At 41.4% G+C, this 27,860-nt stretch overlaps 1 protein-coding gene across 1 annotated transcript in view; it reads left to right on the top strand.

The window, feature by feature from the left end:
- The first annotated feature begins 7,584 nt into the window (after nucleotides 1-7,584).
- CUL5 (cullin 5) overlaps nucleotides 7,585-27,860 on the top strand; it is a 31,886-nt gene continuing 11,610 nt past the window's right edge. The window contains exons 1-11 of the mRNA XM_085216255.1: nucleotides 7,585-7,997; nucleotides 13,833-13,942; nucleotides 16,291-16,390; nucleotides 17,644-17,820; nucleotides 20,580-20,721; nucleotides 21,340-21,485; nucleotides 21,562-21,642; nucleotides 22,789-22,882; nucleotides 26,030-26,160; nucleotides 26,890-26,997; nucleotides 27,598-27,662. Of these exons, the coding sequence (XP_085072381.1) occupies nucleotides 7,974-7,997; nucleotides 13,833-13,942; nucleotides 16,291-16,390; nucleotides 17,644-17,820; nucleotides 20,580-20,721; nucleotides 21,340-21,485; nucleotides 21,562-21,642; nucleotides 22,789-22,882; nucleotides 26,030-26,160; nucleotides 26,890-26,997; nucleotides 27,598-27,662 (1,178 nt within the window). The 5' untranslated portion in view covers nucleotides 7,585-7,973. The remainder of the gene's footprint in view (nucleotides 7,998-13,832; nucleotides 13,943-16,290; nucleotides 16,391-17,643; nucleotides 17,821-20,579; nucleotides 20,722-21,339; nucleotides 21,486-21,561; nucleotides 21,643-22,788; nucleotides 22,883-26,029; nucleotides 26,161-26,889; nucleotides 26,998-27,597; nucleotides 27,663-27,860) is intronic.

The raw sequence follows: 27,860 nt of genomic DNA, 5'->3' as shown, positions 1-27,860 counted from the left end.
GGGGTGGGGCATCCACAACCTCCTTGGGCAACCTGTTCCAGTGCGTCACCACCCTCTGTGTGAAAAACTTCCTCCTAATGTCTAACCTAAACCTCCCCTGTCTCAGTTTAAGACCATTCCCCCTTGTCCTATCACTATCCACCCATGTAAACAGCCGTTCCCCCTCCTGTTTATATGCTCTCTTCAAGTACTGGAAGGCCACAATGAGGTCTTCCTGGAGCCTTCTCTTTTCCAAGCTAAACAAGCCCAGTTCCCTCAACCTTTCTTCATAGCAGAGGTGCTCCAGCCCTCTGATCACCTTGGTGGCCCTCCTCTGGACCTGTTCCAAGAGCTCTACATTTCTTAAGATTAATAATAATATCACTGAATGGAATTAAAACTGGAAGGACTTGATAAAAAAAAAATCATCTTTCTGACCTCAGAGAGAAAAATGAATATGGATGCATGTACATTTATGTCCCAGCCCATTTCCAGTAGTAATTCGAGGCCTGGGTTTAGCAACAGGTTGCTTGAGGCTTTCATCTGAAAACCATCTCTCTACCTATGATGTCATTTCACTCAGCAGTATTTTCTCCTCTATGAAGCAAATACAAGTGTGGAAAAGCTGGATTTTACTTTTGAGCATGGCAGAATTGTTTATCATGTTCCAGAGTATGTGCAGATCTTAGGAAAGTAATGCTACTGAAGGCATGCCAGCACAGTGTAACATCAAGACTATGAGGTTATACAGGTTTCTGGAGACAATTTGCCTTGCACAATACTTAATTAGTGTGAATGCAGCCTACGTATAAAGAAAACTACATTGATTCTGAGAACTCAAAAATATTTTTCTAAGCAGTAACATGGAAGAGCTGTACTCACAGAGCTCCTCTCAGCAATTGTTCTCCTTGGAGCTGTTGCTCACACAAGCAGACACTGGAACAGGAAATAGAGAAATCTACCACTCCTTGAGGACCAGTCAGCCACCAGTCAGTGCCTGGGTGTCAGTCTGTGAGACACTGCACCCACCTTGCAGACTTCTTCCCATTCCATCTTTTCCCCTGCAGGTCCTCTTTACAGGAAGGAACACTAGACACTGCACTTGGGTCTAAGGTAGGACAGTCAATAGGGCGAGAGCAACTACAATTTTTAAAGTAAGTACTAAGGTACTAAGACTAAAGGGAGAAATTAAGGAAAATAGTTGAGCCATAATCCTAGTAATAAAAAACTGCCAGGGCTGCACTGTTCTGCTGCACTTGTGAGGGCTCTCAGTTTTGGTTTTCAATGCCAAGCAAATAGAATCATAGAATCCTCAGAGGTGGAAGGGACTTTTATAGGCCACCTAGTCCAGTTCCCCCGCAATGAACAGGGACATCTGCAGCTCAGTCAGGTGCCTTGAAAGTGTGTCCAGGGAACAGGCATTCACCACCACTCTGGGCATCTGGGCAACCTGTTCCAGTGCTTCATCACCTTCACCATAGAAGGCTTTTTCCTTATATCCAACCTAAATCTTCCCTCTTTACGTTTGAAACCATTTCCCTTTGTCCTATCACATAGTTCAGCTACTTAGTCACATTTTACATCGATTTCCTATTTGAAAATAATTAGTGTTTATTATTCAGGGAAAAAAAAAAACGCCTCCTCCATGCAGATCATTTCTGTCATTTCCCTTATGTCTGGCCAGTGTTAAACGCAATGAAACTTGCTCGTTACATCAAGGCAGAAGCTTAGAAGCCACAAATCTCTGTTCCAGTTAGTCAGACTACTGAAATAGCAACTCCATTTATTTTACTGGGACCTTTCTCCAGCCAGTTCCCAGTGGGAAACAGTGTCTGCCTCCCAGAGAATTTTTAAAACAAAGGGCAGACAGAGCTCACTGAGCACCGAAAAGGAGTTGCATACGTAAGCAAGTGTCAGAAAAGCAGCATATGAAATGGCAACTTTTCATATTACATCCTCTTACATACCACCACGCTTCACAAATTCTAACTCCCTGAGTACACTGAGTGTAAACAGTAAAGTGTTGGATAGTATCCTATCCAAAAAAAGGATAGGAGAGGAAAAAGTAGACTAGATGTAACTCTCTGCAGCAGTCCTCTGCAGCTCTGTGCCTGGGCATGGAGCAATGGCCACATTTGTCTAGTGCACACTGTGTGCTTCTCCCCGTCTCAGGAAGAACTCTTCCTTGGCAAAGCCCTGCCACAGGTTCTGCAGATAGCAGCTCTGCAGCACTCCACCTAGTCCTCGCTGGGACTCACAACAGAAAGCACAAAGGTTTCCACTGAGTAAGATGTGAGGGAACAACACTGTTGTCTAACAGTGTATAAGAGAATAACAAACATCAGGGACAGAGTTATTTAATCTAAAGGACAGTGTCAGCATAAGAATGAATGGTTCATCTGGAGATGCACAGGACAGGTGATTCTGGTGGTGCTGAGATGATACCAGGATCTTAAACAATGTTAAGTGACAGCAACAGTAAACATCTCAACTCCCACAAGGCAGGCAATTTTTCCAGAATGCTATTGTAATCAGCTGAAAGGGTGACATGAAGCCCAAATAGTAAACACCAGAAATAAAAGTGTTCCCTTCATTATTAAAGTAGAAACACAGAGGAAATTCCATGTAAAAAGTTTGGTCACCAACAGTACTTCTTTTTTCAGCTACGGGAGCAGGTGTCTGTCTGTCCTCACCACTTTAAAGGAGCTGTCTTCAGAGACTGCCATGGCATAGGTCAAGCTAAGGATCGTGACTGTCCACTGCACCAGTCAATGACACTTTCCTGCTGAAGGAAAGAATGTAAGATCTATTATCCCTATTGAGCAGATCTAGTTTGAGTGGAGAGGAGAATAAAACTGACTAATCACCCATCAAATGCTTATTTCCATTGTAGACTAAGTGAAAATTAGAAGAAAATATGTTTCAGGGAATTAGATGGGAGCATAGCAGTGCGTATTTCTCTCTGATGCAGCTCAGAGTCAGCAGGTTTGCCCCTGGGCTCAATTCACTACAAGCCATCAAGGATATTATGCAGGTTATTCATTTCACTGATCAGCCAAATCTTAGTGAGCTATCACTAGCAAATCATTCTGAACCCACAAATAGCTCTTGGATTAAATGTCATTCACTCCATATTTTACAATCCATGCAAAATATATAAAGCTGTAGACCATTGTAGCACTGTATACTAATCATAAACTAATATCTTCATTACCCTCACAATGTAGTAATAGTCCATTTGCAGCAGAATTAAAGCAAATGAGATAAGATTATATAACACTTTTAACTTTCAAACTGCCCCAAAGTGGCACTAAAATGCCACGAAGCAAAACCATGAGGCTCAGAGATGTCTTTATTTCCCAGAAAATAATGTACAGATCTTTAGGGGGAAAAAAAAAAAAAAAAGAAAAGAAAAAGCTATCATTGTGTAAGGCATGTGAAATGAAATAATCATTATTTTTAATATCAGTTAGAAGAACTGTTCTCCCCTTGTCTCAGAGCTTCTTAGTTGTCATAAAATCATAGAATGGCTTCAGTTGGGGGGGACCTTGAAGACCTACCTCCAGCCCTCTGCTATGGACAATGCTGTCCTCCCCAAGCTCAGGCTGCCCAGATCCCCATCCTACCTGGCACTGAGCACCTCCAGGGATGGGCATTCACAGATTCTCTGGGCAGCTGTGCCAGTGCTTCACTGCACTCTGAACAAAGAATTTTTCCTACCGTCAGTTACAGATCAAGTTGTTCAAAATCACTTGTTCGAGTGTTGTTCAAATGTTCTTTATTCCTAGGCTGGCACCACTCACAGCTACTGCATGGGAGCGTATCAGGGCAGAGTACAATGTTCAATACTTGTACTCGCTGCTTTCATCACCGCTCCTTCCAGACCAACCGCATGAATGTTACTGCAGTGGCTGTAGGACTTCTAAGGTTGCCTGCAACAAACAAGACCATGCTGTTGTGTCATATGTACTTATATTTTTGTGTAAGTAAGTTTGCATTAAAAGTGCAAACATGGAGAAATCCATCAGGATGGTGGATGGAAAGGGAAGTGGGAGAGGAATAGCAGGTTCCTGCCCATGCCCCAGCCCCTGTCACACCGTTGAGCTTTCTGTTTCCATCTAGACACCCTGCTAAGGCTGGACTTAAAGATCATATCATAGCTTATCATAGGATATGATGGGTTGAAAAGAACCACAATGATCATCCAGTTTCACTCCCCCTGCTATGTGCAGGGTCGCCAACCACCAGACCAGGCTGCCCAGAGTCCATCCAGCCTGGCCTTGAATGCCTCCAGGGATGGAGCATCCACAACCTCCTTGGGCAACCTAAGATCTCCTTAACAAACATAGCTTTAAAAAATAAATAAGCGGGGGTAAATAATACAATGAAGGACATCTTGGCCTTGTATGTTTTATAACAGACAAGTAGCATTATGGAATAAATCACTTTAAAACTTAGTGCTATGGAACAGCCCAAATTCATTCAGCTCAAACGCCATCTAAGCAAAATATGCAGTTATGAAATCCTAGTGATTTGCATCGTGGTTTTGTACTCTAAGCTTTGCATCAAAGAGAACCAAGAGGAAGTTCTCTATGGAGTACTATTTCTGGCATATTTCTGTGGGGTTTTTTTTGTTTGGTTCTTTTTTTTTTTTCTGGGTAAATGATTTGATTTCTTTCACAAAACAGTTGAAAAACATCACCAAACAGTGGCATTATTACCAAGCATGTACTTAAAAATTAAGAGAAGTGATAAAAACTGAAAGGAAAACCAAATCTCAAATAATTGGAAACAGTCTCATTATAAAAGAGCTTGAGGAAAAGAGAATAAGCCAGTTCATGGAGTAGTGGCCAGAAATGTCTGCCTCCATGTCACAGCCTACAGAATACCTGCCTGTATCTCAGCTTCTCTGGTTCACAGACATAGGTACCTGTAAAGCAGTACTCATGCTGTGGCTGATGCACACATACAATGCACACTTTCTACTGACCTTGCCAGAGACCTCTTAATATCAGCACTGCTGTGGAATATGTACACAATGGACAGTGTGTAATACACTTCCATCTGTATTATTTCATATATACGATACATACAATTGTATAATTTCATGCTTCATGTATACAATGAATATCGCATATATACTTTAATGAAAGTTATATTTATTCTATATAACAGCAAAGAACAAAAAATCAAAGACTAATGGAAACATTCTGAAACTGGAAACTTTGTCAAATAAGAAACTTTCCAGTACCTCTGTGTTACTTCTCAGTTAACAGAAGGCCTTAATTAGGCTATTTATTAATTTAATAAGGCTGCAGGCCTTATTTAGTCAACATTACCTAAATTTTCAGAGAGCACAGATTTGTTGAATGTTTTCTTATAGCTTTTCTATAGAGCTAACGCCTTAGGGTCTCTATGCCTTACAGTACAAATTTATCTTCAAATCATAACCTTCACTGTATGCCCCAGAAAAGGCTCAGAAAGCACTATCCTCCCCATTTCCTCATGAGAGGTAGACGCCTTAGAGAACAGAGCTGTAGTTGTTAGAAGCCAGGAGAGATGCTGACCCAGTGCTTGATGTCTAAGGCTGTATCTAAGGCACTTCTTGCCCTGTGTACTGCTCGCACTGACCCCAGTGGTGGCTGTGAGCCTCTTATTATGCCACTGCCCTTCCAGATAGATAATTAGAAAGTCATCAGTGTTTCTCGTGGTAGCTGAGAAAAAAAAATGATAGAAATGAAGGAATGGAGGAGGGACAAGAGGCCTTTTAGAAGGATTTGGATAGACTGGGGCCATTGGATAATCAGCAATGGCACAAAGTTCAACAAAGGAAAATGCTGGGTGCTGCACCCAGGATGGATAACACCGGACACTGGCAGACTGGAGCAGAGTCGCTGGGGAGCAGCTTAGCAAGAAGGTACCTAGGGGTGCTGGTGGCAGTAGCTCAGCACAAGCCAGCAGTGTTCCCTGGCAGCCACAGGACAAACCACCTTTTGGGGGTCATTAAACATAACATGGCCAGCTGGTCAGAAGAGGTGATTCTCCTGCTATATTTAGTGCTGGTGTGGCCTCACCTTGAGTATTGCGTGCGGTACTGGACTCCACAATATGAAAAGGATGTTAAAGTGCTCGAATGCATCCAGAGGTGGGTAACACAACAGGTAACAGGGCTGGAGGCATGTGCTGTTGAGGAGAGGCTGAGGACATTCATGTGTCCAGTCTAGAGAAGAGGAGGCCAAGTAGTGATCTCAATGCTCCCTGCAGTCCCCTGAGCAGGGGAAGCAGAGGGAGGTGTAGTGCTCTGCTTCTGAGAGCACAGAGCTGCACCAGGGGAGGTTCAGACAGGGCAGTAGGAAAAAATGACCACTGTGAGAGTGGTCAAACACTGGAACATGCTCAGAATGTTAGAAGGGTTAGAAGAAACCTTAAAGCCCATCCAGTTCTAACCCCCCACCATGGGCTGGTTGCCACCCACCAACTAAGGCTGCCCATAGTCCCATCCAACCTGGCACTGAACGCCTCCAGGGATGGGGCACCTGCAGCTCTCTGGTCAGCCCATGTCAGTGCCTCACCACACTCTGAGTAAAAAATTTCTTCAGACAATTAACCTAAATCTCTCCTTTTTTTAGTTTAAAGCCATTCCCTCTTATTCTCTTGCTATCCTCCCATGTGAAAAATCAGTCTTCCTACAACGTATGAGCTCCCCTCAAGTACTGGAAGGCCGCAATGAGGTCTCCCCGGAGCCTTGTCTTCTCCAAGCTAAACAAGCCCAAATCCCTCAATTTTTCTTCACAGGAGAGGTGCTCCAGCCCTCTGATCATCTCTGTGGCTCTCCTCTGGACCCGATCCAACAGCCCCACATCCTTCCTGTACCGAGTCCCCCAGGGCCCAAGAGTAATATTCCAGATGGGGCTTCACAAGGACAGAGTAGAAGACAGTCTCCCCCCGCCCCCTCCTGCTGCCACCCCTCTGCTGATGCAGCCCGGGATGCTGGTGGCCTTTTGGGCTGTGAGCACACACTGCTGGATCATGTGCAGCTTTTTGTCCACCAGGATCCCCAAGTCCTTCTCCACAGAGCTGCTGTCAATGAGTACTTCTCCCAGTCTGTACTCCTATCTAGGATGTCCCTGATCCAGGTGCAGCACTTTGCACTTGGCCTTGTTGACCTCACTGTAGATCAACTTTTCAAGCCTGTCCAGTTCTCTTTCCAACTTCTGCTAGGTGGAGAGGAACAACATCAGCCGCGCTTTGGTACAGCGGGGCCACAACCATCCAAGCACCTGCCTCTGTGCACGGGAGGGTGGGTGCTGCTGCACATGGTGCGCTGGTGGCAGGGCTGGGATAACAGGAATCCTGAGGTCAGAGGAAAATTGAAACGTTTTCTTTAAACGTTTTGGATGAAGGATACCTTTTTAAAAAGAAAACTAAAATTATGTCTCCTATAGCCACACGCTGAAAAACCCCACCCAGAAGGTGCCTAAAACCATACGAGTCTTATTGAACAGAAAAACCGTGAAGTCAAAAGCGTTCACGAAGAAAAGCGACCACCCCCCGAGCGCCTTCAGATCGGGCTGCTCTCGCGGAGGCGGCCGCCAGGGGGCGCTGCAGGCGGAGCTCCCGCGCGGGCCTCCCTCCGCGCTCGGCGGCGGGGCCGGCTCGGCGGCGCCGCATCATGTGGGCCGGCCCCTTCCATGGAGCCGGGGCTGCTGCCGAGCGCCTCCTGGGCGGACGCCGCCATGAGGCTCTGAGGGGCGGCTGCGTGCGGAGGAGCCAGCCGGTCGCGCCGCCGAGCGCCCCGAGCACGGTGCCGGCCTCGCCTCCGGGCAGGGGAACCCGGAGCCGCGGCCGCTGCTACTGCCGCCGCCGCGGGTCGGGCCGGGCGGGCGGGCGGCCCGCGGCCATGTAAAGCGGCGGCGGCCGGGGGAGAGCCGAGCCGAGCCCAGCCCGGGGAGAGGAGCCGCCGTCGGCGGGGAGGCCTCGCGGGGGGGGGGATCATGGCGACGTCTAATCTCTTAAAGGTGAGAGCGGGGCCCGCGCGCGGGGTGAGGCGGCCGGGGCCGGGCTCCGGGGCTGCCCCGCGCCGGCCGGGCCTGCGGGAGGCGGCACGGGCAGGCCGCGGCGCTGCGCCCCGGGCAGAGCGGGCGGCCCGGCCTCGGCGTGGGGCCCGGCCGGTCGTGGCCTCCCGCTCACGGCTCACGCAGCCCGCGCGGGGAGCCGCGCCGCGCTGCCGGACGGGGTCGGGCCTTTGTTTATTTCGGGGAACCCCGCGGTGCAGGAAAAGAGTTGTGAGTTGAACAAAGAGTTGGGGAACGCCTTCGCCGCGAGCAGGTGTCGGCCGTCGGGTTGTCGGCGCGTTCTGGCGTTTTCTTTTTGCTAATTGCGCTTTGCTGCGAAGGAAAAACTCCTCGAGGCCTTTAATCGGCTCTGTTATGGGCTCAGATGTTAGCAGGCTCCTTCCCGGTGTTTGGTGGCATATGTCAGTCACCCCTAGGCGAGCCAAGTTTGCACAGGAGTTGTGGCTGTGACGGGCCGTGCCCGGCCCGGGGCTGCGCCTCTTGAAAGTGCGGTGTGCTCGGGGACCCGGCCCTGTGTAGCCTCCAGGGCTGTGTCGGCATGCCCGGAGCCGGCCTGCCCCGCATAGCTGCTCCTGGTGTGCTTTGGGACATCAGCCTGATTGGGGTGTGAGGCCTTCAGAAGGCTGCCAGGTTTGGTTACTTCTATCAGTAAGCGGTATAAAATGGACGTATATGTAGAAGTATACGTGTGGCCAGTTCTACGTGTTATACTTCTATATGGTTCTGAAGAAGTGCTGCTGGCATTTCAGCTACCAGACCTATGCTGGGTGTATGGGTTTGCCCTGAAGCAGTGAGATTTTTTCTTCAGTGAGAAGAAAAAATAAATAATCAATAGCCTCATGTCTTCCTCGTATCCAAAAAAGGTTTCACTTCTAAAAATAAGCACAAAAGCATACACACATGCTCATATATATAAAAAAATTATTGAAACTGACATGTATAAAATGAATTTTCATTCACAGAGTGGCCAGGTTGGAAGGGACCTCGAGGATCATGAATCTCCAACCCCTCTGCCACATGCAGGGCCACCAACCTCCCCATTTAATATTAGACCAGGCTGCCCAGGGCCCCATCCAGTCTGGCCTTGAACACCTCCAGGGACGGGGTATCCACAGCCTCTCTGGGCAGCCTGTTCCAGCACCTCTCCACTCTCTCTGTAAAGAACTTCCCCCTGACGTCCAACCTAAATCTTCCCTCCCTCATTCAATTACCTTCTTCCCCCTTCCCAGTAACTGGTTAGCTAGATATTAAAGCTGATAAGACTGAACTAAAAATCTCAAATGGAAGAATTCAGGGCTGCTGGAGAAAAGCTTTATGTCCCACTCAGAGCTATAGAGACAAAATGGGATTTCTTTAGGAGAGCATTGTTCTAGAGCTTGGACAAAGCTCAGGCAGTTCTGCTTTAGTCCACTGCTTTGCAGTACTTCTGAGGATCTCAGGAAAGGCCAACATGTGCTCTGACAAGACGTGGCTGTGTAGCTTATAGTAGCTAGAAGAAACAGGCCTGTGAGATCTGTCAGCATTCCTCTTCAGCTGTTTTGAAAGAATAAGTGTACAGTAAGTGCAAATAGAGTCAAAGGCCCTGCTTTTGTGAGATGGCTTTCACTGATCTGAAGCCGTTTTGTTGGTGTAGTGACATCTCTGCAGTTGGCCTTTAAATCATTAGTGTTTTAAATGGACAGAAAGATACACGTGCACAGTGTGTTTCTGGAAAAATGCTCCATAGGTGTTTAGAGCACCTGGGAGTATTTTCTAAGCCATATATCTTACTAATTAGGGAGTTTTCTAAAGACAATGAACTATGACTGCTACCTCGTGAAAGAGAAGGTCATACAGTGATTTGACTTTGTTTATAATGACACACTAAACCAATAAGATAATTGTGACTAGATAAGGGCTTTTGTTCCCCAGCTGTGATGCTCAGTGTGCTCCCATTGCAGCGAGCTGTTGATTGCAGGTTTTTGCCAATTGACAGTGCCTTATGCTGACTGAAATGCAATTCAAAAGAAAGCACTGTCCTCTGCAGAGTAAAAACATACAAGATTGTTTGGCATTAAAAACAAAACAACAAAACCCTAACAATAATCTAACCCATGTCAGGTTTAGGTGGGTCTCAGTTTCGCTAGGATAAACAGGAACTGAGAGTTCTCTGCTTTTCCCCATCTTCTCTCAACCTTCTGCATGCTTGAGAAAATGAAGTGAAATACTCCTTTCTTATTCTAGTAATGAATCCTGGCTGAATCAATACCTGATAGCCTCTCATCACTTCACAGGGCATCACTTCGGCTGTGCTAGCGCAGTTTTCATAATTGAGAAAGGTAAATTAATTTCTCAGGGTGTGTGTTGGAGTGTCAGCTGTTGGCTTTGCGGTGACGATTTGTGATGTGAAGGCACACGGGTTTCTCTGCAGCTCCTGGAACAGAAAGCAGCTCAGCTTATCGCAGCGCAAAGGAAAGCTGTAGCTGTACCCACGTGAGCAGGTCTCGATGCTTCTGTAGGCCTTATTGGAGCTGCTGGAGGTGGCAGCAAATGCAGAAGTTGGTGCAAGCAAGTTGAATTGCAGTCTGAGCCTGGTGTTAGGGGGGAAGCAGCAAAGCAAGTAGCAGGTTTGCCGTAGGCTTAAGTGAGAACCATGATCTACCTTTTGTTTGTTTCAGCTGTGTTTTGTGGGTCTTGTTGCTCTGCCACTTAAAGATGGAAACATTTCTGCAGTTTTCTAGTTCTTCAACTTAAAGAAAATATCTCCAGATATGTTTAGTTTATCCTGCCTATTTCCAATTAGAGCAGCTTGTGGTGAATGCTGCATTCCACTTAGTTACGCAGCAGCTTTCCCCACGGCTGTCTTTCTGCTTTGTGTAGTGACTTTGCTATGATCATCTCACTGATATTTAGAGCTGCTAGTAGCAGAGAGGAATCAGAATGGGAATTCTCTTGCTTACTGTAGGCTAGGACCTGATCCCTTTTGAATTAGCCTTAATACAGTGTCTGAAAACAGCTCAGCAGTAAAAGCATAGACGTATTGAAATGTGCTCGGTGATGGAGGATGCTGCTTTTTCACAGTACTGTGCAGTGCATCTGATGCAGATCAGAACTGCAGTTCTGTGTGGCCTAAAATACTGAGTGTACACAGTAAAAAGCATCGAGCGGCCAAGTGAATGTTTCAAAGTAGAGAGGGACAGCAGCACGGAGACTGCTGGAGGCTGCTGGGACCTGCCTGGCCTGGGGACCTCGCTCTCCTCATCCCCAGGCTGGCTGCTGGTGTGTTCCACATTTATTTAGGCTCTCACTCCATACTCCTTACCTGCTTCTGCTGTGCTTCTCTTCACCTTGCTTGCAGTTATGGAGAGGAGGTTTGTGTTACGCGGTAGGACCCAAGTCAGGAGAGCTGTTGGTGGAACTGCTCTGTTTGCATTATTTGTGTTATTTTACTAATTCTACATAATATCTACCAACACAGTCTGGGAGATTTTTTGCCTGCCATTGTGAAATGTTGTATATAAGTGTTTATTCATTGAAGAGAGGAATAGGAAGAGTAAAGCTGTAGTATACATTTCAATATAGCAGTGACAGCACATACTTCTCAAGTGAAGTTGTGTTAAAACGGAGCTTTAAATCTCTGTGAGTACATTCAGTAAAGTGACTTCTGAAACACACAAGTGGAGGTATTTTTCACAGCACTAAATTTTAAACTCCAGGAGTGGTGACTTAGCCAGGGTATGGCCATTGGTCCTCATTTGTGCTTTCAGAGAAGTGTGTGGTGTAACTTTTAGTTAGAGGTGCCGCTTGCCTTCCTGCTTACCTTCACTTGGAGCTGTGGCTCAAGGCTGGGCTGGATGGGGCTGTAAGCAGCCTGGTGTAGAAGGAAGTGTCCCTGCCTGTGCAGGGCTTGGAACTGTGTGGTCCCTGAGGTCCCTTCCAACCCAAACCATTCTATGATTCTTAGTGTGTGCTGGGAAGTTGGGGTATAAATCTCACAGATTCATGCAAACACAGGTTTTCTTCATCCATGTTTTACAGTGAAACGCTGGCAAAGGTATAGCATTCATTTTTATTGTTTTGTCTTCTGTTGTGCTCAGGGCTGAACTGCACCACAGGCTTTTTACCTCTACCAGAAAACGTATGGGATCTGAAGCTCTGCTCCAAAGGGAAACTTTGGAGGAAGCTGGTTTTATTCATTTGATAATGCCTTTTCTGGAACTTGTAACTCTACAGCAGCTCGTCTTTCAAGTTTTTTAACCTGCAAAGAGGGACTGGGAACAGAGATGTCTGCAGGAAGAGGCTAATCACTTTCTGAGGAATAGGGAAGATGAGAGAAAGCCATCAGAGTTTGGGAAGTAACTGTAAAGCCAGGCCTATCTGGGGCAGCGTGTGTTCTGCTCTTGGGTGTTCAAAGATGAGGCACTCAAATTATTTTTTTTTACAGGGGAAGATACTAGTGGGCAAAACCATCTCTGAATTTCACAAGCAATGTACAATATTTTCTTACATGTTGAAAGGATTCTGAACTTGGACAGGGGCTGCTTGCTTGAGACTCTTGTTCTGTAGCCATTGCAGTGGTGAGATGGTGCTGCTACAGTTACTGTGGTACCTGCTGCACCTTAATCACATAAAGCTGAGACGTGAGCTGCAGGGCATACAGGTTCTGAACTGTGCTTATTCTGAATATTAAACAACAAATGTATTTTTAAATTTCCACGTACATGTTATTCAGAAGGAGATGACTTCAAGAACGTGGCATGCTGCTTCTGCTTATTTGTCTGAAGAGCTGCTAGTAGAGAACAGCGTGCTTGTCAGAATTTCAAATAGTTGGACTTTATTATGTGCTGTGTTTGAAGTGAATTGTGTCACATGTAGTATGACTAGCCAAGACAATGACCTGTTCAAAAGTAAACTTAGCAGTGGAGATAACCAACAGCCTCCTGTCACAGCTCCCAACCAACTCATCTTTTTAATTGCAGATTTTCTTTTTAAGATGTGGAGCACTAAGCAAATAGGTTTACAAGGTTTACAACTCGTTTCTCTCTTAAAATGGTTTTGTTCTGTTTTTCCAGTAATGGCAGTCTGCCTGTATACTACAGTGAATGAGGTTTTTTGGGACAGTCAGAATGAGATGGAAGTTCTTGCATTCTTTAGCTTTCCTCTTCAATGATATAGTGAGTTTGAAAAAATTCACCTGGGATTAGATTTTTTTGGCACAAATTATTCTTAATTGCACCAACTGTAATGTCGGCTAATTGCCTGGGGGCAGTTAAGCCGTAGGAGGGGGCTGTGATACAGCAGCTCCCACGTTCCTCTATTTCCCTCCTCTTTGTGCTGTTCGTGCCAGACGCCCAGTAGAGAAGAAGGTACGTGGCAGCACCCACAGGTACTCCTGGCTCCTCGCCGCTGCTTTGGTTGCAGTCATTTATTCCAGCCAGCTTTGCAGCTGTGCCTTGTGGCTGTTGTTGTGTATCTTGGCTGCAGCGGTGCGACTGAGTGGCACTCAGGTTGTCCGTGTATAACTGCACTCACAGGTGAAGGACATTTTCCAGAACGTGCTGTGCTGTAACTGGTGCGGTGCGTTAAGGAAGAAGTTGGTTAGCTGCTTTGCTGCTTTTGGAAATAACACTTACTGCAAAAAGCTTTGTTCGGCTTTAGGGTTGTTTCTCAAACACCAGGTTGTCTGAGATAGCTCTGACAAGAAGGTGTTTTTGTGCTAACCATAGAAACTGCAGTTCTTAAAGGTAATTCCTAATAATAATTTATTTTACTAACAGTACATTACTTTCTTCCTTGTAGAATAAAGGTTCGCTTCAATTTGAAGACAAATGGGATTTCATGCGCCCTATCGTTCTGAAACTTCTTCGTCAGGAGTCTGTCACGAAACAGCAGTGGTTTGATCTGTTCTCGTAAGTACTTCTTCAGCATCCTGCATCCTTCTCTGCAGTAGGGATATTTGTGGTTCTGCTGATAGAGAAGTCAGACCGTGCAGATGAGATGAGAGCACACAGGAGAGAAGTGCTAGCTTATACTTTATTAGGTGTGCCTACTTCAGAATAAATATACAGAAGTACTGTTTTACTGGGATTCAGATCTTTGCAGATAAGGTGAAGGAAGAACAGCGGAGATTTGCCTTCAGCCAATGGTAGTAAATAAGCTTTCCACCTGCTCACAAAGGTTTTGTTAGAGAGACACTGTTGTTTGCTGCTTGGGCAGTAAGTTCTTGAGGGCAGTTCATTATTCCGATTCAAATGCTTTTCTTCTAAAGTAACTTAAAAACGCTGCTGAAGTGAAAGGATGATGCAGATAAACTGGTATAATTTGAATAATTGAATAGCACATATAACATTTTTCAGACATTCCTTGCATCGTTGTACTTTCTAAAAATCTAAGGGAAGCAGATTGCTCTCTCGAGGTAAAAGCATCACTGCATTTTCCTCCTTCCAAAAATCCTGAATTTACTTCCTGTTGCTGATTTTTTTTTTTCTTAAAATACATCATGTCACCTTTGTCAGGTGGAAGGAAGTGAGTTACAACCTACGTATCAAAAGTTTATTTAAAATTACCTTTGTCTTAACATGGAGTTGTTTTCCCTCAAATACTTCAGTTCTTAGTGCTGCACTTTCTTCCTCTGCTTTTTAAAATCACTCACTAAATTTTGTTTAATTGGAAATGATTTGTCTTCCAGACTGCATCTTTATTGCTCTTTTCAGTAAGAACAGTGCAGTGATTCTTCTTAGAGCCATCTTACTGCACCTGTCATGCTTTTCTGCCAACCAAACAGAAAGGTAGTTTATCATGTAATGAGTTTTAATATCTCATGATGTCACAGCCATAGTAGTTGCCAGAAACATGGCGTAGTTAAGTTACAAATTCAGTTCTGAGTCATTGCTTTCATTTTTTTTTTATAATTAGGTCAGTAATTCTACATGAGTATTGAAATTTTTCCTTTATTGTTTTGCTGGTTTGCTGAATTGTTGGATCATACTTAAGTGCCTTTATGGCAAAATTGAGTACATTGAAGGAAAGGAGCCTGCTCCTCTAGGTTCCTATTTTTGGACAGTGATTTTGTTAAGCTTTTTAAGAAAAGTGTGAAAGATGTGTCTTCTACCTGAGCTTTGTGTATAATCTTCCAGCACTGCTTTTTACTTTGGTTTTGAACAACTGATGGCATTCTAAGTTCATTAACACTTTTTTTGTCTGTGAAATCTATGTGAGTCCCACAGGTTAGCGAGACCTTTGTAAATTCTTGGCCAGCACTCTTGTTCTGTATAAAAGGAGCTTTTTATCGTGCACATTTTGTCTTTTCAGTTAAACTAATAAAGTTGCTTTTGTATTGGAATAGCTGTGTTGAATTAATAGGAACAAAGCCGTCCTGTAGATTATGTAGTTACTTACCTGCAAAGGCTTGGCCTTATTGTTGAAAGGAGGAAGAAAATACAGAGGGAGGTAATGAGTTTAAAAAAGCTTGGTAGGCCACATTATATATGATGATACAGTTGAGGAGTTTAACTTGCCTTTTTTAGTCTTTAATATAAAAAAGAAATAGAAGTTAAGTTACACTTGCTGAATTGTCAGCTAGGAAAAACAGGAACGTGTTTGAATGTTGATTGAAATTGATCAGTAGCATTTTGCTCTGTGATGCTACTTGGGAGCTTTTCTGCAGTTGAGCTGCACTTTAACGTGCTTCCACTGTCATGAAATGTTTATGATCTTATTAAGCTAGTTAAATCTTGAAATTACCCAATCTCAAATCTCTCAAAAGCAAAGTTGCTTTCCTTTGCAGTGGAAGGATGTTGTAGTGCATGGATTGTGGAACTTTGAGTGAATGCTGCATCTTAGAGTATTGCAGAATGACTGCGGGCTGAGTAGCAGTGCTTCTGTTGGCATGTAATTTCCATCTTTGTCAAAGAAAAGCTTTAAAAAGTTGTCCTTAATGCAGTGGGATTATTGGATAGGCGGTGAAAGCAGAATTGACTTCTACGTGTTCTTTAAACCTCCTTCTTCATCACAATCCTTTCCTAGTCAGGTTGCTGTTACTGCTTCCTGCACTTTCTCAAAGCTTCAATTTCTTCTCCAAACACGTTTTCCTGTTTGTGTTGTGCAGTCTCACCACTTACTTTTTTTTAACTGATAAACAAAATGCATATATTTTTTTCTTCTTATATATGCTAAAATTATGACTGCTTCTGCCTCATACATCAGAGCATTAAGGTTTGAGTGATTGTTACTAAAAGGTGAATAAATTGTTTTCTAGAGACGTGCATGCAGTTTGCCTGTGGGATGACAAAGGTCCAGCAAAAATCCATCAGGCTCTGAAGGAAGATATCCTTGATTTTATTAAGCAAGCACAAGCAGTAAGTTCTTAACATTTCATGACTTCTATTCGTATTATTAGAAAAAATAACCGAACAGTTCTGACTTTCTTTGGGTCTAAATGCAATTCTTTTTTGCCTGAAATGCTGTGATATTCCAGAAATTGTAATTACTACGTGAACTTCTCTTGAAAAACAGAAGACAGCCTTGAGCATTTGTTGTGCTCATTGTTTCATTGTAGGCAGTGTTGTTTTTTTTAAAGCACTATTTTTGTTTGTCCAGCAGTACTTACGGAATCTTCTTCCACTTGAACATTTCTTGAGGCAAAATTTGCTATAAGAAATTACTGCCTGGAAAATACTTTTTGTCTGGCTTCAGTGGTGTGCTGACGTATTCATCAATGGCTTTAAAATACATCCAATGTATGGCATATTAGAAACATCTGTTCTGTTGGCTCAGCAAGATTTGCTGTCTAGTTTTATGGACTCCCCACAAATAGTTGAAGTCATCAGTAGATTCAAGGGAAGCTTCTGTTTTTAAAATGTGTAGCAAAAGATGCAGCAAGATTTTATTTTTTTTTAATTTTATAATTACTTCTTTAATAAATTACATTATAAAGGTTTGGGAAGAAGAAAAATGTCTTTAAAATCTTTCTTTAGTGAAGAGATTTACACCACTGCAGCTTTGTTCAAAGGAAAGCAATTTCTTATGCTTGAAGCCTTATCTACATATTGATTTCTTTTATTTCAGTCCCTTCAGCCTGGTAGCACACATGCATAAATGCTGTGCTGAGCTGGGCCTTCAGTATGGTCTGTGTGGGCTGTTGTTTTAGAGGCATCGCTTTAGGCCTTACGATAGGCACTGTGCAGTGCTCCCAGGCATTACTAAAATACACAAGTTAACTAGCTGTCTGGGCCTAATGAGAGGCTTGTAAATGCATTAAATTGAACTTTACTGCTCTGCGTAATATAACACAATCCTTACAGGTTGGTGCCCTTTTGTAGCTGCTAATACAGGCCAATAGGTCCAGAGGTTATAAGCTTTTTGGCTTGCAAATAGCTTAACAAAAAGTGATTCAGTTGGAAACATACTGACAACTTCATTGCTGTTACCTTTTACTGTTTAGAGAAGGTCCATGTGCCATGGGCTGATAACCACTGCTCTAAACTAATTGGCACTTACGTATGTAGACATTCTGCTGTAACTGTTTATTTTGTATTTTCAGTATAAGCAAAGTCAACGTACCTTTGTTTGTCTGTTTATAAATTACCTCCTCTTCTTTCCCCTCCTCCAGAGAGTGCTGAGTCATCAAGATGATACAGCTTTGCTAAAAGCATACATAGTGGAGTGGCGCAAGTTCTTCACACAGTGTGATATTTTGCCCAAGCCTTTTTGTCAGTTAGAGATCACTTTAATGGGCAAACAGGGCAGCAACAAGAAATCTAATGTAGAAGACAGTATTGTCCGAAAGGTAAGTGATAGGTGTTCAAGAGTTCTGCTGCACGCTCTGTTCTGCCTTGGATAAGGCTAGGAAGGTACTCTGTAGCTGAAGATGAAATTGCACCAAGGATGTTATTTGATGTATCGCTTTGCTTCAGTGTGAGGGTTAAAACACGTGTGAAACTTTCATTTTCATCTCTGTGGCAACTTACCTCTAGTTTTGCTTTGGCTGTTGATGGTTTTGTTGAAGTGATTAAAACGGCTTATTAGGGTTTTTAAAGTTTTTGTTTGATTGATTGATTAATTTTTTATGTAATAAATTGTTTGTTTGTTTGTTTTTTAATTTAAATCCTGGTGGAGGGGCAATTGTAAACTCACCTCTACTCTTTATATACTTACATTTGTTATAGTATACTCACCTCCATTTACACAAGTGAGTAGTTTCTACTCCTAGTTTATTTCCCTAGGGCAGGATCTTAACTGGGGCACATCTCTGTCTTTTATAGATGAACACTGTCATCTCAAGTTAAATACAGCTGTTGATCTCAAAGTTTCCTGTATTTCCTACGGGCTGTCAGTCACAGCAATAAAAGTTTTGTACAGGCAAAATCTTATTTCATACATTGTTTCATGTTGAAGAGGTCAGGGAATGTGGTGATCAATCGCCTTGAAACTAAGAGAGGGGGTTTAGACTTCATATTGGGAAGCACAGGCTGCCTAGAGAGCTGTAGATGCCCCATCCCTGGAGGTGTTGGAGGCCAGTAGGTGGGATTTTAGCAGCCTGGTCTGGTGGAAGGTGTCCTTGCCCATGGCAGGAACTAGGTTGTCTTTTTGGTCGGTTCCGGCACAAACCATTCTCTGGCTCTAAATCAGAATGGTAAGGAATGTGTAGGGGTTTTGAGTGCAGAGCTCTTAGTGTTCTGAGTCCCATAAATAAACGTCCTTGAAATTGCTTTTATCTTTTGCTACCAGGAAAACAAAGTGTATCAGTTGTAGAGTGGTAAGCTCTTCAGTTCAATTTGTTATCGTTTTGCATCACAGAAAGTATAGATAGCGAAATACAGTTTCGTTAGCAGTCTTTCCTTTGTATTGAAGATCATTTTAACTTTCCTGATATGGACAGGAAGAATAAATGAGCTCAAATGGGCTACCTAGGGTGACTTTATTTTCCCAGCCACCTGTTGTGACATGTAATCTGCTGTACTTTTAGAAGGAAAAGAAGCAGGAACAGCAACAGAAAGAGATCACCACCTCAAGTTATCTTTTTTGTTTTCATTGTTTGTTAGAAAAAGCATGTGATCTCAGTAGGCTCTCCAAGATGTGGCAGACTTGAACTCTGCTGTGTGGCAGGAGACTAAGAGATGAAAGAAAAGGCAAGGTGGGGCAGGGAAAATAATAAGATACTGGTGACTACCAGTTCAGATACTGTTCAGGACTGAAACTGATGTCTGTCTCTCACATGCAGTTCAGTTAAGGCCATGTCATGATTGAGTCATCAAAACCCAGTCTCCAAACTATCTTATTTCATACTTACTGCTGAAAGCAATTACCTGGCATCATTTCCCATAAGTTTCTACAAAGCACCTTTGAAAACTTTTCCCATTCTTGGGAAGTTCTGTATGTACTCGCACAAAATGATCTGCGTATTTTGCTTCAAATATCTCCATTAAATTATTTTTTATCCACAATGTCTAAAAACAGCTTGACCATGACAAAGCTGTGCCTTTGACGTTGGTTGACATTCTGTCTGTTTTCTTCTCCATTTGTTACTCATTTTAGCTCTCGTAAACCCATTCTGTAATCATACAGTACAACTATAATATGCATATTAATGATGTTAAGATAATGAAAAAGTAATTGAGGAAGCATAATCAAATAAAGCTTTGTTTTTAAAACATTGCAATGTTTTAAGCAATACAGATAGAAAAATGCAAGTTTAGCTGAAATTGAGGAAATAGAGAATTTAGAATAAAGAAAGGCCACCTTAACACTCTGAAAGGGATATCTGTCTTTTATCAGGTGCTTGCTGTGTTAAAATCTAAAAGGTACAAGGCAGGAATGGAGGCCCACGTAATCTTACCATTCACTTTGCCTTACAGCAGTATCAAGTCTTCCTAATCTCATTTTTTGTAAGCTTGTTCACAACTGTGAGGCAAAGCTCAAATCTGTATGTTTCACAATTCAAACCTCCTTTCCACTGTCAGTGCAGACTGATCATTGGTGTGCTTAAGGAGCATCCAGAGTAGTTATTGCCATGTTTGAAGATACATGATGAATATGCTTTGCTTGCATGTTGAACTTTCATGTTGGAGAAATGCAATCCAAAAACATCTTTTTTTCTTTTTTTTTTTTTTCCTTTATGTAAGTGCCATGTTGAGTTGTAGTTGTTGTGGAGACTGAGCCTGCCAAATGCTCAACTGTGTTTGACTCAAAAGTACCCCTGGGATTGCAACTCCTGACACATCCTGGTGCTGGGAATGTTACTTGGCTGATTGGTGAAAACTGTAAAATTCAGAAATAACTCTATAGAAGTAATGCAGGAAAAATACAGAGTGATGTAGTATCTGAATCAAGTGATCACTGCGTCCCCTAGCTGTCCAGTTTTATAAAGTAAGCTTAGCATATAAGCTGAATATTACCTCTGTAACATGGAAGAGCAAGTTGTTATATAACCTGAAAACTGCATTCTCGTTTGCTTTATTTCTGTTTCTGATATCTTGTATTTCTTTGTACAAACTCAGATCTGCATGCACCTTTCTGACAGGATTTTCTTTTCTCCCTGACATGCAGCTCATGCTAGATACATGGAATGAATCCATATTTTCAAATATAAAAAATAGACTTCAGGACAGTGCAATGAAGCTAGTTCATGCTGAAAGACTAGGAGAAGCTTTTGACTCTCAGCTTGTTATTGGAGTTCGAGAATCATATGGTATGTTTTGCACAGACTGATCTCTTTTGCCTCCTTACTGAAGTAATTGAATTTTCATTGTAGAAGTTGACAGATGTGGTGGTAGGGTTGGAATCATTATCTCAGCATTTTGTTTGGATTTTGTCATTATTGATCCACCAATTAAATTATGTTCAGAGTATCTTTAACTTCTAAGTGATTTTGCTATGTATCATTTTCTGTAAAATCAGTATTTTTAAGGAGCAAACTGCTTGGTGTTTCAAGGTTGCAGAAATAACCTTACGCATGTGCAACTTTCCATGCTGTTTCTGATTCTTCAGGCAGTTTGAAGAAGCACTAGGCTGGCTGCATCTAAGACTCCCACTCTTTTTCCTTCTTTGCAAAACAAAACCTCTGTTCAGCATTACCTGCCTTTTCTTCAAAGCCTTGCAGCCTGTTTTTCTGGTTGTCTGCAGTTAATTTAAGTCTTTTTGGAGCAAAGATTGGACGATTGGTTACCTTGAATTCAGAGTACCTTTGCAGGATACATCAAATTGTTCACTGCAACCTTTAAATACAAGACTTACTTCACTGAGAGAGATTTGCGTATTGTTAGCCACACGAATTTCCAGGAATTAAGATTAGACTTTCTTTTTGCAGTTAACCTTTGTTCTAATCCTGAAGATAAACTTCAGATTTATCGAGATAACTTTGAAAAGGCATATTTGGATTCAACGGAGAGGTTTTATAGAACACAAGCTCCCTCTTATTTACAACAAAATGGTGTACAGAATTACATGAAATATGTAAGTAAAAATTCTGCTGTAATTTTGTCCTGGAAATGTTGGTGCTTAAAATGATGGCTGTTCTACTTCTGCACAGGCAGATGCTAAACTAAAGGAAGAAGAGAAAAGAGCACTACGATATTTAGAAACAAGACGTGAATGTAACTCTGTGGAAGCAGTAAGTACATTGTGTAGAAAAACTGCCATGTCCTATGTTATATATATTATTGTTAGCCATGAGTTGCCATTTCTGTGTGTTACAGTCTTTTTTAAGAATTATCCACTGTATTCTTTTCTTGTGAAAGTCTGTATTTATAATCTGGCAATTTACAATTTCTACAGATATTTTAATTGTAAATGTAGATTAAAGTTCAAATTAAAGAGCGGGTTTCATTCAAATGTATTTTTGCTCTTTCATTTTGAGTCAGGATTTTTTCTATGCTTAACAGGGATGAGGATATTTGAAAATAAGTACTGCAGTCTAGTGAGTGAAGGACATCTCAAGGCTCATTTAGAGTACCTGAAAATGTTACTGCTCACTGCAATCAGAAGGAGCAATGAAAATTTCATTAAAACTGTTCTAGATTTCCTCTTGGGCTGAAATATGGCCATTTAGTATGTTCTGCTCATGACCCTTTCCCCCCAGTTGAGCAATATTTCACACAGTTCAGACTCTGGAGGAAGATTTAACTGCAGTGAGTAGTTCATAATTGCCTATGTTGGAATCAGTTCAGGAAACAGGTTATTTTAAATAAATACCCTTTAAATCTGAATTTACTGCAGTTGATGAAAATTTATTTTATGTCTTGTGTTAAGCTGTAAATCATTCATTTTGCATAGCTATAACTTGTAACTTGCATAAAGAGGCTGATAAAAGAGAAATGGTCGGGACGTGTACAAGCAGTTTCTGTGCTGGATCTAGCTGTGGTGTTCAAGCCACCCAGCCTGGTCCAAATAGGGTATGCTGGAATGAGAACTATTCTTAGCTCTTGGATGTGTACTTGGAAACTAAGTAGGGTAGTTGGTGTTCCAGAAGCGATGGCTCCCTTCAGGGGAAAAAGGCAGTAGAAATATCAAGCTGGTTGCTAGCTCAGAAGTGTTCTTACCACATTTACTAACCTACACATTTTAAAGAAATAAGGTTTCATGTATGGACTTTCCTAAAAGCACGCCTACTTCTGTGAATTAATGAATTGCTTTATATTATTAATTATTTTATACAACATACATGTTGAGAACAGTCTAGATTTTGTGTCATGGGAAACTTGGGACTGATGAGACTTTTAAGGGTAGATGAGCTAATTCTGTGTTTGCTACGTTTCAGCTAATGGAGTGCTGCGTCAATGCCCTGGTGACATCTTTTAAAGAGACCATTTTAGCCGAATGCCAAGGCATGATCAAACGAAATGAAACAGAAAGTAAGTGAAGCCTCAGGAGCAGTGCAGGATGAACTCAGCGCTGACTGCATAAAAATAGATCTGCTGGTAGATCGAATTACTGTTTTTAATAGGTAGTGGCAGTGTCTCATGGATAGAATGTTACTCTGTGTGGGGAACTTGTCCCACAGAAATGATTGTTGGTGGTGTTTTTTAGTCACACTTCTGAAATCTGTAGGTACAGTACCCTAACTTGAAGGTCTGAACAGCTCTTATCTTACTTGAATTAAATGAATACTTCGTTACTCTTTTTATTTAATATTTATCTATAATTATTTTCCTTGTTTTTCCTACAGCTTATTTTCTTCGTGTTCACTAATTTTGCATGTGTGTCATTTCTTGATTTGAGTAATTCAAGTGCATAGTGTCATGTTGTCTCATTTGCCCCCCACATCCAAAAAAAGTGAAACATCTCTTTTGAAAGCTTTTTTTCTGCAAAGCAGAGATATTTTTCTTATTCTGGTTAATGTTGCAGGATCAATAGGACAGTGAACCAAATCTCTGCAATTGTGTGTGACTGAATACTGCATGTTAGCTCTGTGCCTTTTAAAAGTTTTCAAAAGGCATTTTAGCTCTGCTGCCAGAAATTGGGAGGTTAGTATTTAAAAGTTTTGAGTTATCCTGTATGATAAAATGAACTAGACAAATCCTCAAAATGTCATAAATCAAGCCAAAATCACGTGGTAATTGCTTTTTTGAAGGCTCAGTGTCCTGCAGGCAGTATTTTTTAGTATCTATGTGATGCAAATGTGAAAACACTCTTTTTTTATAACTTAAAATAGTATAGGAAATATTTCTAAAGGTAGCATTTCAGAGAATATTTGCCCTCAAAACTATGTCGTGCTGATCTGCTTGTGTAGCAGTGATTTCTGGCAGTAATCCAAAGCTAAATCTAGAAAGCCACCAGCTTCATGTGAGGGTAGGTTACAGCCTTTGGGAGATGCAGGTGGTTTATCTAAATGAAGAGGTCCAGAAGATTTCATCTACAGTATCCAAGGCATTTTTCTTTAGAAACTTGGTGAATTTTTCCCACAGTCCTCTTTCCTTTTGGCTGTCTCTGCCCAGTATTGCTGCTTGGTTACAAAGTACTTCTGTTTATGTTTGCTGTATAAGAGCTGAAGCATCTCTCCCTTTTTTCCTTTTTTTTCCTAGACCTAAGTTATGCTGTTTAAAAAGCTGTAGTGAAGCACGCAGGTGCAGATGATTAAACATCTAAAGACTAGAACTATACATAGTAACATATACATATGTCTGATAGTGTCCTTTGCTATATTCTTCACTTGTGCATATGCCTTTCTGATGTTAATTGCCTCAAAAAACTTCTTAATTTTTATCTTTATTGATCAATATTGGACACAGAGGGGCTGGGTTTGTGGCTGTGAGCTGGGCATTGCTGTAAAATGCTCTGTTTTGTTAAATATTGGATATTTACATGCCCTGCAAAGGAAGCAGCACATAATATTTTCTGCCTAAAATGTATCAAAGATGTCATGACTTGCAAATGCTTCAGAATCATTTTAGTGTCTTTTTGTTTGCTTATAGAATTAAGGATGGGAGGCCTAAATTTTGTGGAAGTTGTTTGCTTGCCTCCAACAACAACAGTATATTCTTTTACCTTTTGTTTTCATAATGCATGCATTCTGAGAGGAATGCTTCATTAAAATGTTCCTTTTTCTTCTAGATTTGAAGTCTTTGAAGACTCTAAAGTCTTCCTCAGACATTCTTTTACAAGAGACCGCTGACTTTTTTTTTTTTGCCTTCAGCTTATTCATACCATCACTGTCTTACAGAAACAGAAAGTAGTGCCCTTTGATATATCTTTTCTTCTCTCACCCTTTTCTTCTCTCATGTCTCTTCCCTGCTCCCACCTTGTTTTAAAGTACAGATGAAAAGATCAAATGAAAGTTGAGTGAGCTTTTTGGATTTGCCCTGCGTAGTGCAGTGTTGCCACCACCTACAGCACATCTGAATTGCACTGGCTACTTTGACTTTACTTTTTCCTGATTTCTGAAATCCCATTGGTTAGCCCATTCCAAGTTGTCCATAGTTGCAGTGCAAGCTTTTCTTGAAGATTGTTGGTGGTTTTCATTCCTTAATTTGTGCCGTGACGTTCTGAGAGGTTTTTGGCTTTCCTGTTTGGTTCTGCAGCAGTTGTTGGGATATAAAAGTTAGTAACATTTCATCCTCTGCGGTGATAGGATCCTGCAGATGTTGCTGACAGAAGTATTGCAGAGGAGAAAACATAAGCAGAGCCTCTTACTTCTGGCTTCCTTTACAGTAGATGTGACGTGGAGAAGCTAAGCAAATCTGTCATCTTTTTTCCATCCAAAAAAGATTCGGAATCCACAACCAGTTTGTTCTCCTTCATTAAGCAGAGAGCTTGGCTATGTTTAGTCTAACTCTCTGTGGACTCTCTAAAATTATTTTAGCCCAGGTGTTTTGCTGTGAACAGCTTTCTGGGAATGATTATTGCTGGCTCAGTACATATTAATTTTTTTGTAATGTTGAAATAACTTCACAAAAAGAAGATAAACTGTATGAGTTTTTCAAGTTTTCAAGCTGGTAACTTTCAGAAGAACTCTGTGGGGATAAAGAAAGGAGAAAATGCTGTTTATCCTGGTCAGTTAAACTGCCTGAGACTTTGGTACACTTAGATGCAACATTATAGATTGTACTTGAAGACATACAAAGAGAGCTCTGTTTGGATTTAATTTTGAAAGAGAAGTCTTGAACCCGTATGATTTCATACACAAACTCTTGCAGGCTTCCAGCTGAAAGAGCTCCATTTGTGCCAGGGGGTTAAGGCATTTATGCTGAACCTGGATTTAATTGAAATTGCTGCTGACTTCGTTGTATTTTTAAATTCAGTTTTATATTAGGTGCGTAAGTAAGTATTACCTTCCAACAGATATTTCATTGCAACTTTAGAGGAATATCCTTGTGGGGCCAGGCCCAATAGTCTTCAAAGCATTTTTACTTCTTAATAGATTAACTGAAGTATCTGTTCCTTACACAGTTTCCTACTTGAGATATCTTTAAGTAAAAGTGCAGCAATTCTGTGTTTTGTTCTTGTTCTTTTTTTGAGAAAGGTTTTTGACCAGTGACTTTATCAGTATTTGTATCTTTCAGAATTGCATTTAATGTTTTCATTGATGGATAAAGTTCCAAACGGGATAGAGCCCATGCTGAAAGACTTGGAAGAACATATTGTTAGTGCTGGACTTGCGGATATGGTAGCAGCTGCTGAAACTATTACTACTGTAAGTGTCTTGCTTTTAAAAAACAAACAAAGCTGGCAGTTAAATGCTGTAATTGTAGGTCACACATGAGTGGAAATAGTTTTTGAAGATTCTTGGTCTTTTTAAGCATAAAACTTTGCAGTATCCTTAGAATTTTTTTTTTTTTTTACTCCTTACATTTTCAATTGTTTCTTTAAGTGGTAAACTTGTGGGAAATAAAAAGTTATAAATTAAGTGCACAGGTTACTTAATTATGTGTTAGGATTAAATAGGCATAATTAGTTTTCTCAAAGTTCTAACTTCCTGATGAAATTTGAGATATACTTTCAACTACCAATCCAGATATGGCTCTACGTGTGGAAATTTTATAAGGTTTGCTTTCCACCAGTCTTTTCCAGCTTCTCATAATCTTTTTCTCAGGGTCTGGGAAGCCTGGGTGTTTTCAGCAATTAGTATGTTCATTTTGTTGATCTTTGAAAACATTTTTTTTAATTTGGAAGCTATTACACAGTATTTAAAACTTGTATTTTTTCTCTCTGTGTTTATTTTTGTATATAGGAAATACGATCCTGAAAGTCTGTGTTGAGGTTTACATGCTGTAAAATTCTTGGGTACAGGGAATAAAAATAAAATGCTCCTTTGTAGTCCTGGAGCCCTGGGAGACTGTGTGATTACAGATGAGAGAATTAAGCTCATGCTAACTTCTGTGAAATCTGCTTTTTAATTTGATTGTTGCCTGTTTAACTTTAGGATTCTGAGAAGTATGTAGAGCAATTGCTTACACTGTTTAATCGATTTAGTAAATTGGTTAAAGAAGCTTTTCAAGATGATCCAAGATTTCTTACTGCAAGAGATAAGGTATGTGCTTCTACTCATTACTTGTTTTCAGCTTTTTAAGAATCGTTAAAAACAATATTATGATGTCTTGTGACCACACACTTCTAAATCTAGAAGTTGCTCTATTCTGATAAGTATGTGGACTGAAAGTTGGTGTCACTTACTAACAACTGATTTGTTTTGAATTTGTTGTGTAATCATCAAGTTTCATTTGTGTGTAGCTTTGAAAAATTGTCAATTAAAAGATTATCTGTTTTTGAGCACCTTTAAATTTTAATATTGATTCAGTGATATATTTATGTTTAGAATTTATTGTGTGTTTGGGTGTAGTCATAGAGTTTCAGATATGGAACCCATTCCACGCAATTCCTTCCCTTTAAGTTGTTGCTTAAGGTGGTGTGTTAAGAGAAAAAAGGAGAATGTAAAACATCTGTTAATGGAAAACTGAGTCATAGGATTTTTGAACTCTCATACTGAAAATCAGATCTGCAGTCTTTGACCTAATAGAAGAACTAAATTAATTTCTTCCTGTGGTAACCTAAGAAGGCAGATAAAACTTTTGTGATTCACATATTGAGGAGAGAAATTGAAGCTCTGACTATCTGTATTTATTTATTTTAGGCATACAAAGCAGTTGTGAATGATGCTACAATATTTAAACTTGAATTGCCATTGAAGCAAAAGGGGTAAGCAGTATAAACTTTAATGTGAGTCAGGGTTATTAAATTGTTCAAGACAGAGCTTCTGTTTTTAAACGTCCTTAAGAGGTAACGCTGCATTTAAAAGTGCCTTATCTTCTTATGTTATAAAATTTCAGATTGATTATCCAGCTCTGTTGAAATGCATTTCATGTGGGAGCAGATCAATGAATAGCAGCTTATTTA

This window comes from Meleagris gallopavo, chromosome 1 (genome assembly GCF_905368555.1).
Source record: "Meleagris gallopavo chromosome 1, MGAL_WU_HG_1.1, whole genome shotgun sequence".
In the NCBI taxonomy this organism is placed as follows: domain Eukaryota; kingdom Metazoa; phylum Chordata; class Aves; order Galliformes; family Phasianidae; genus Meleagris; species Meleagris gallopavo.
The sequence above is the reverse complement of the archived record's forward strand: the minus strand, read 5'-3'. Positions and strand labels throughout refer to the sequence as shown.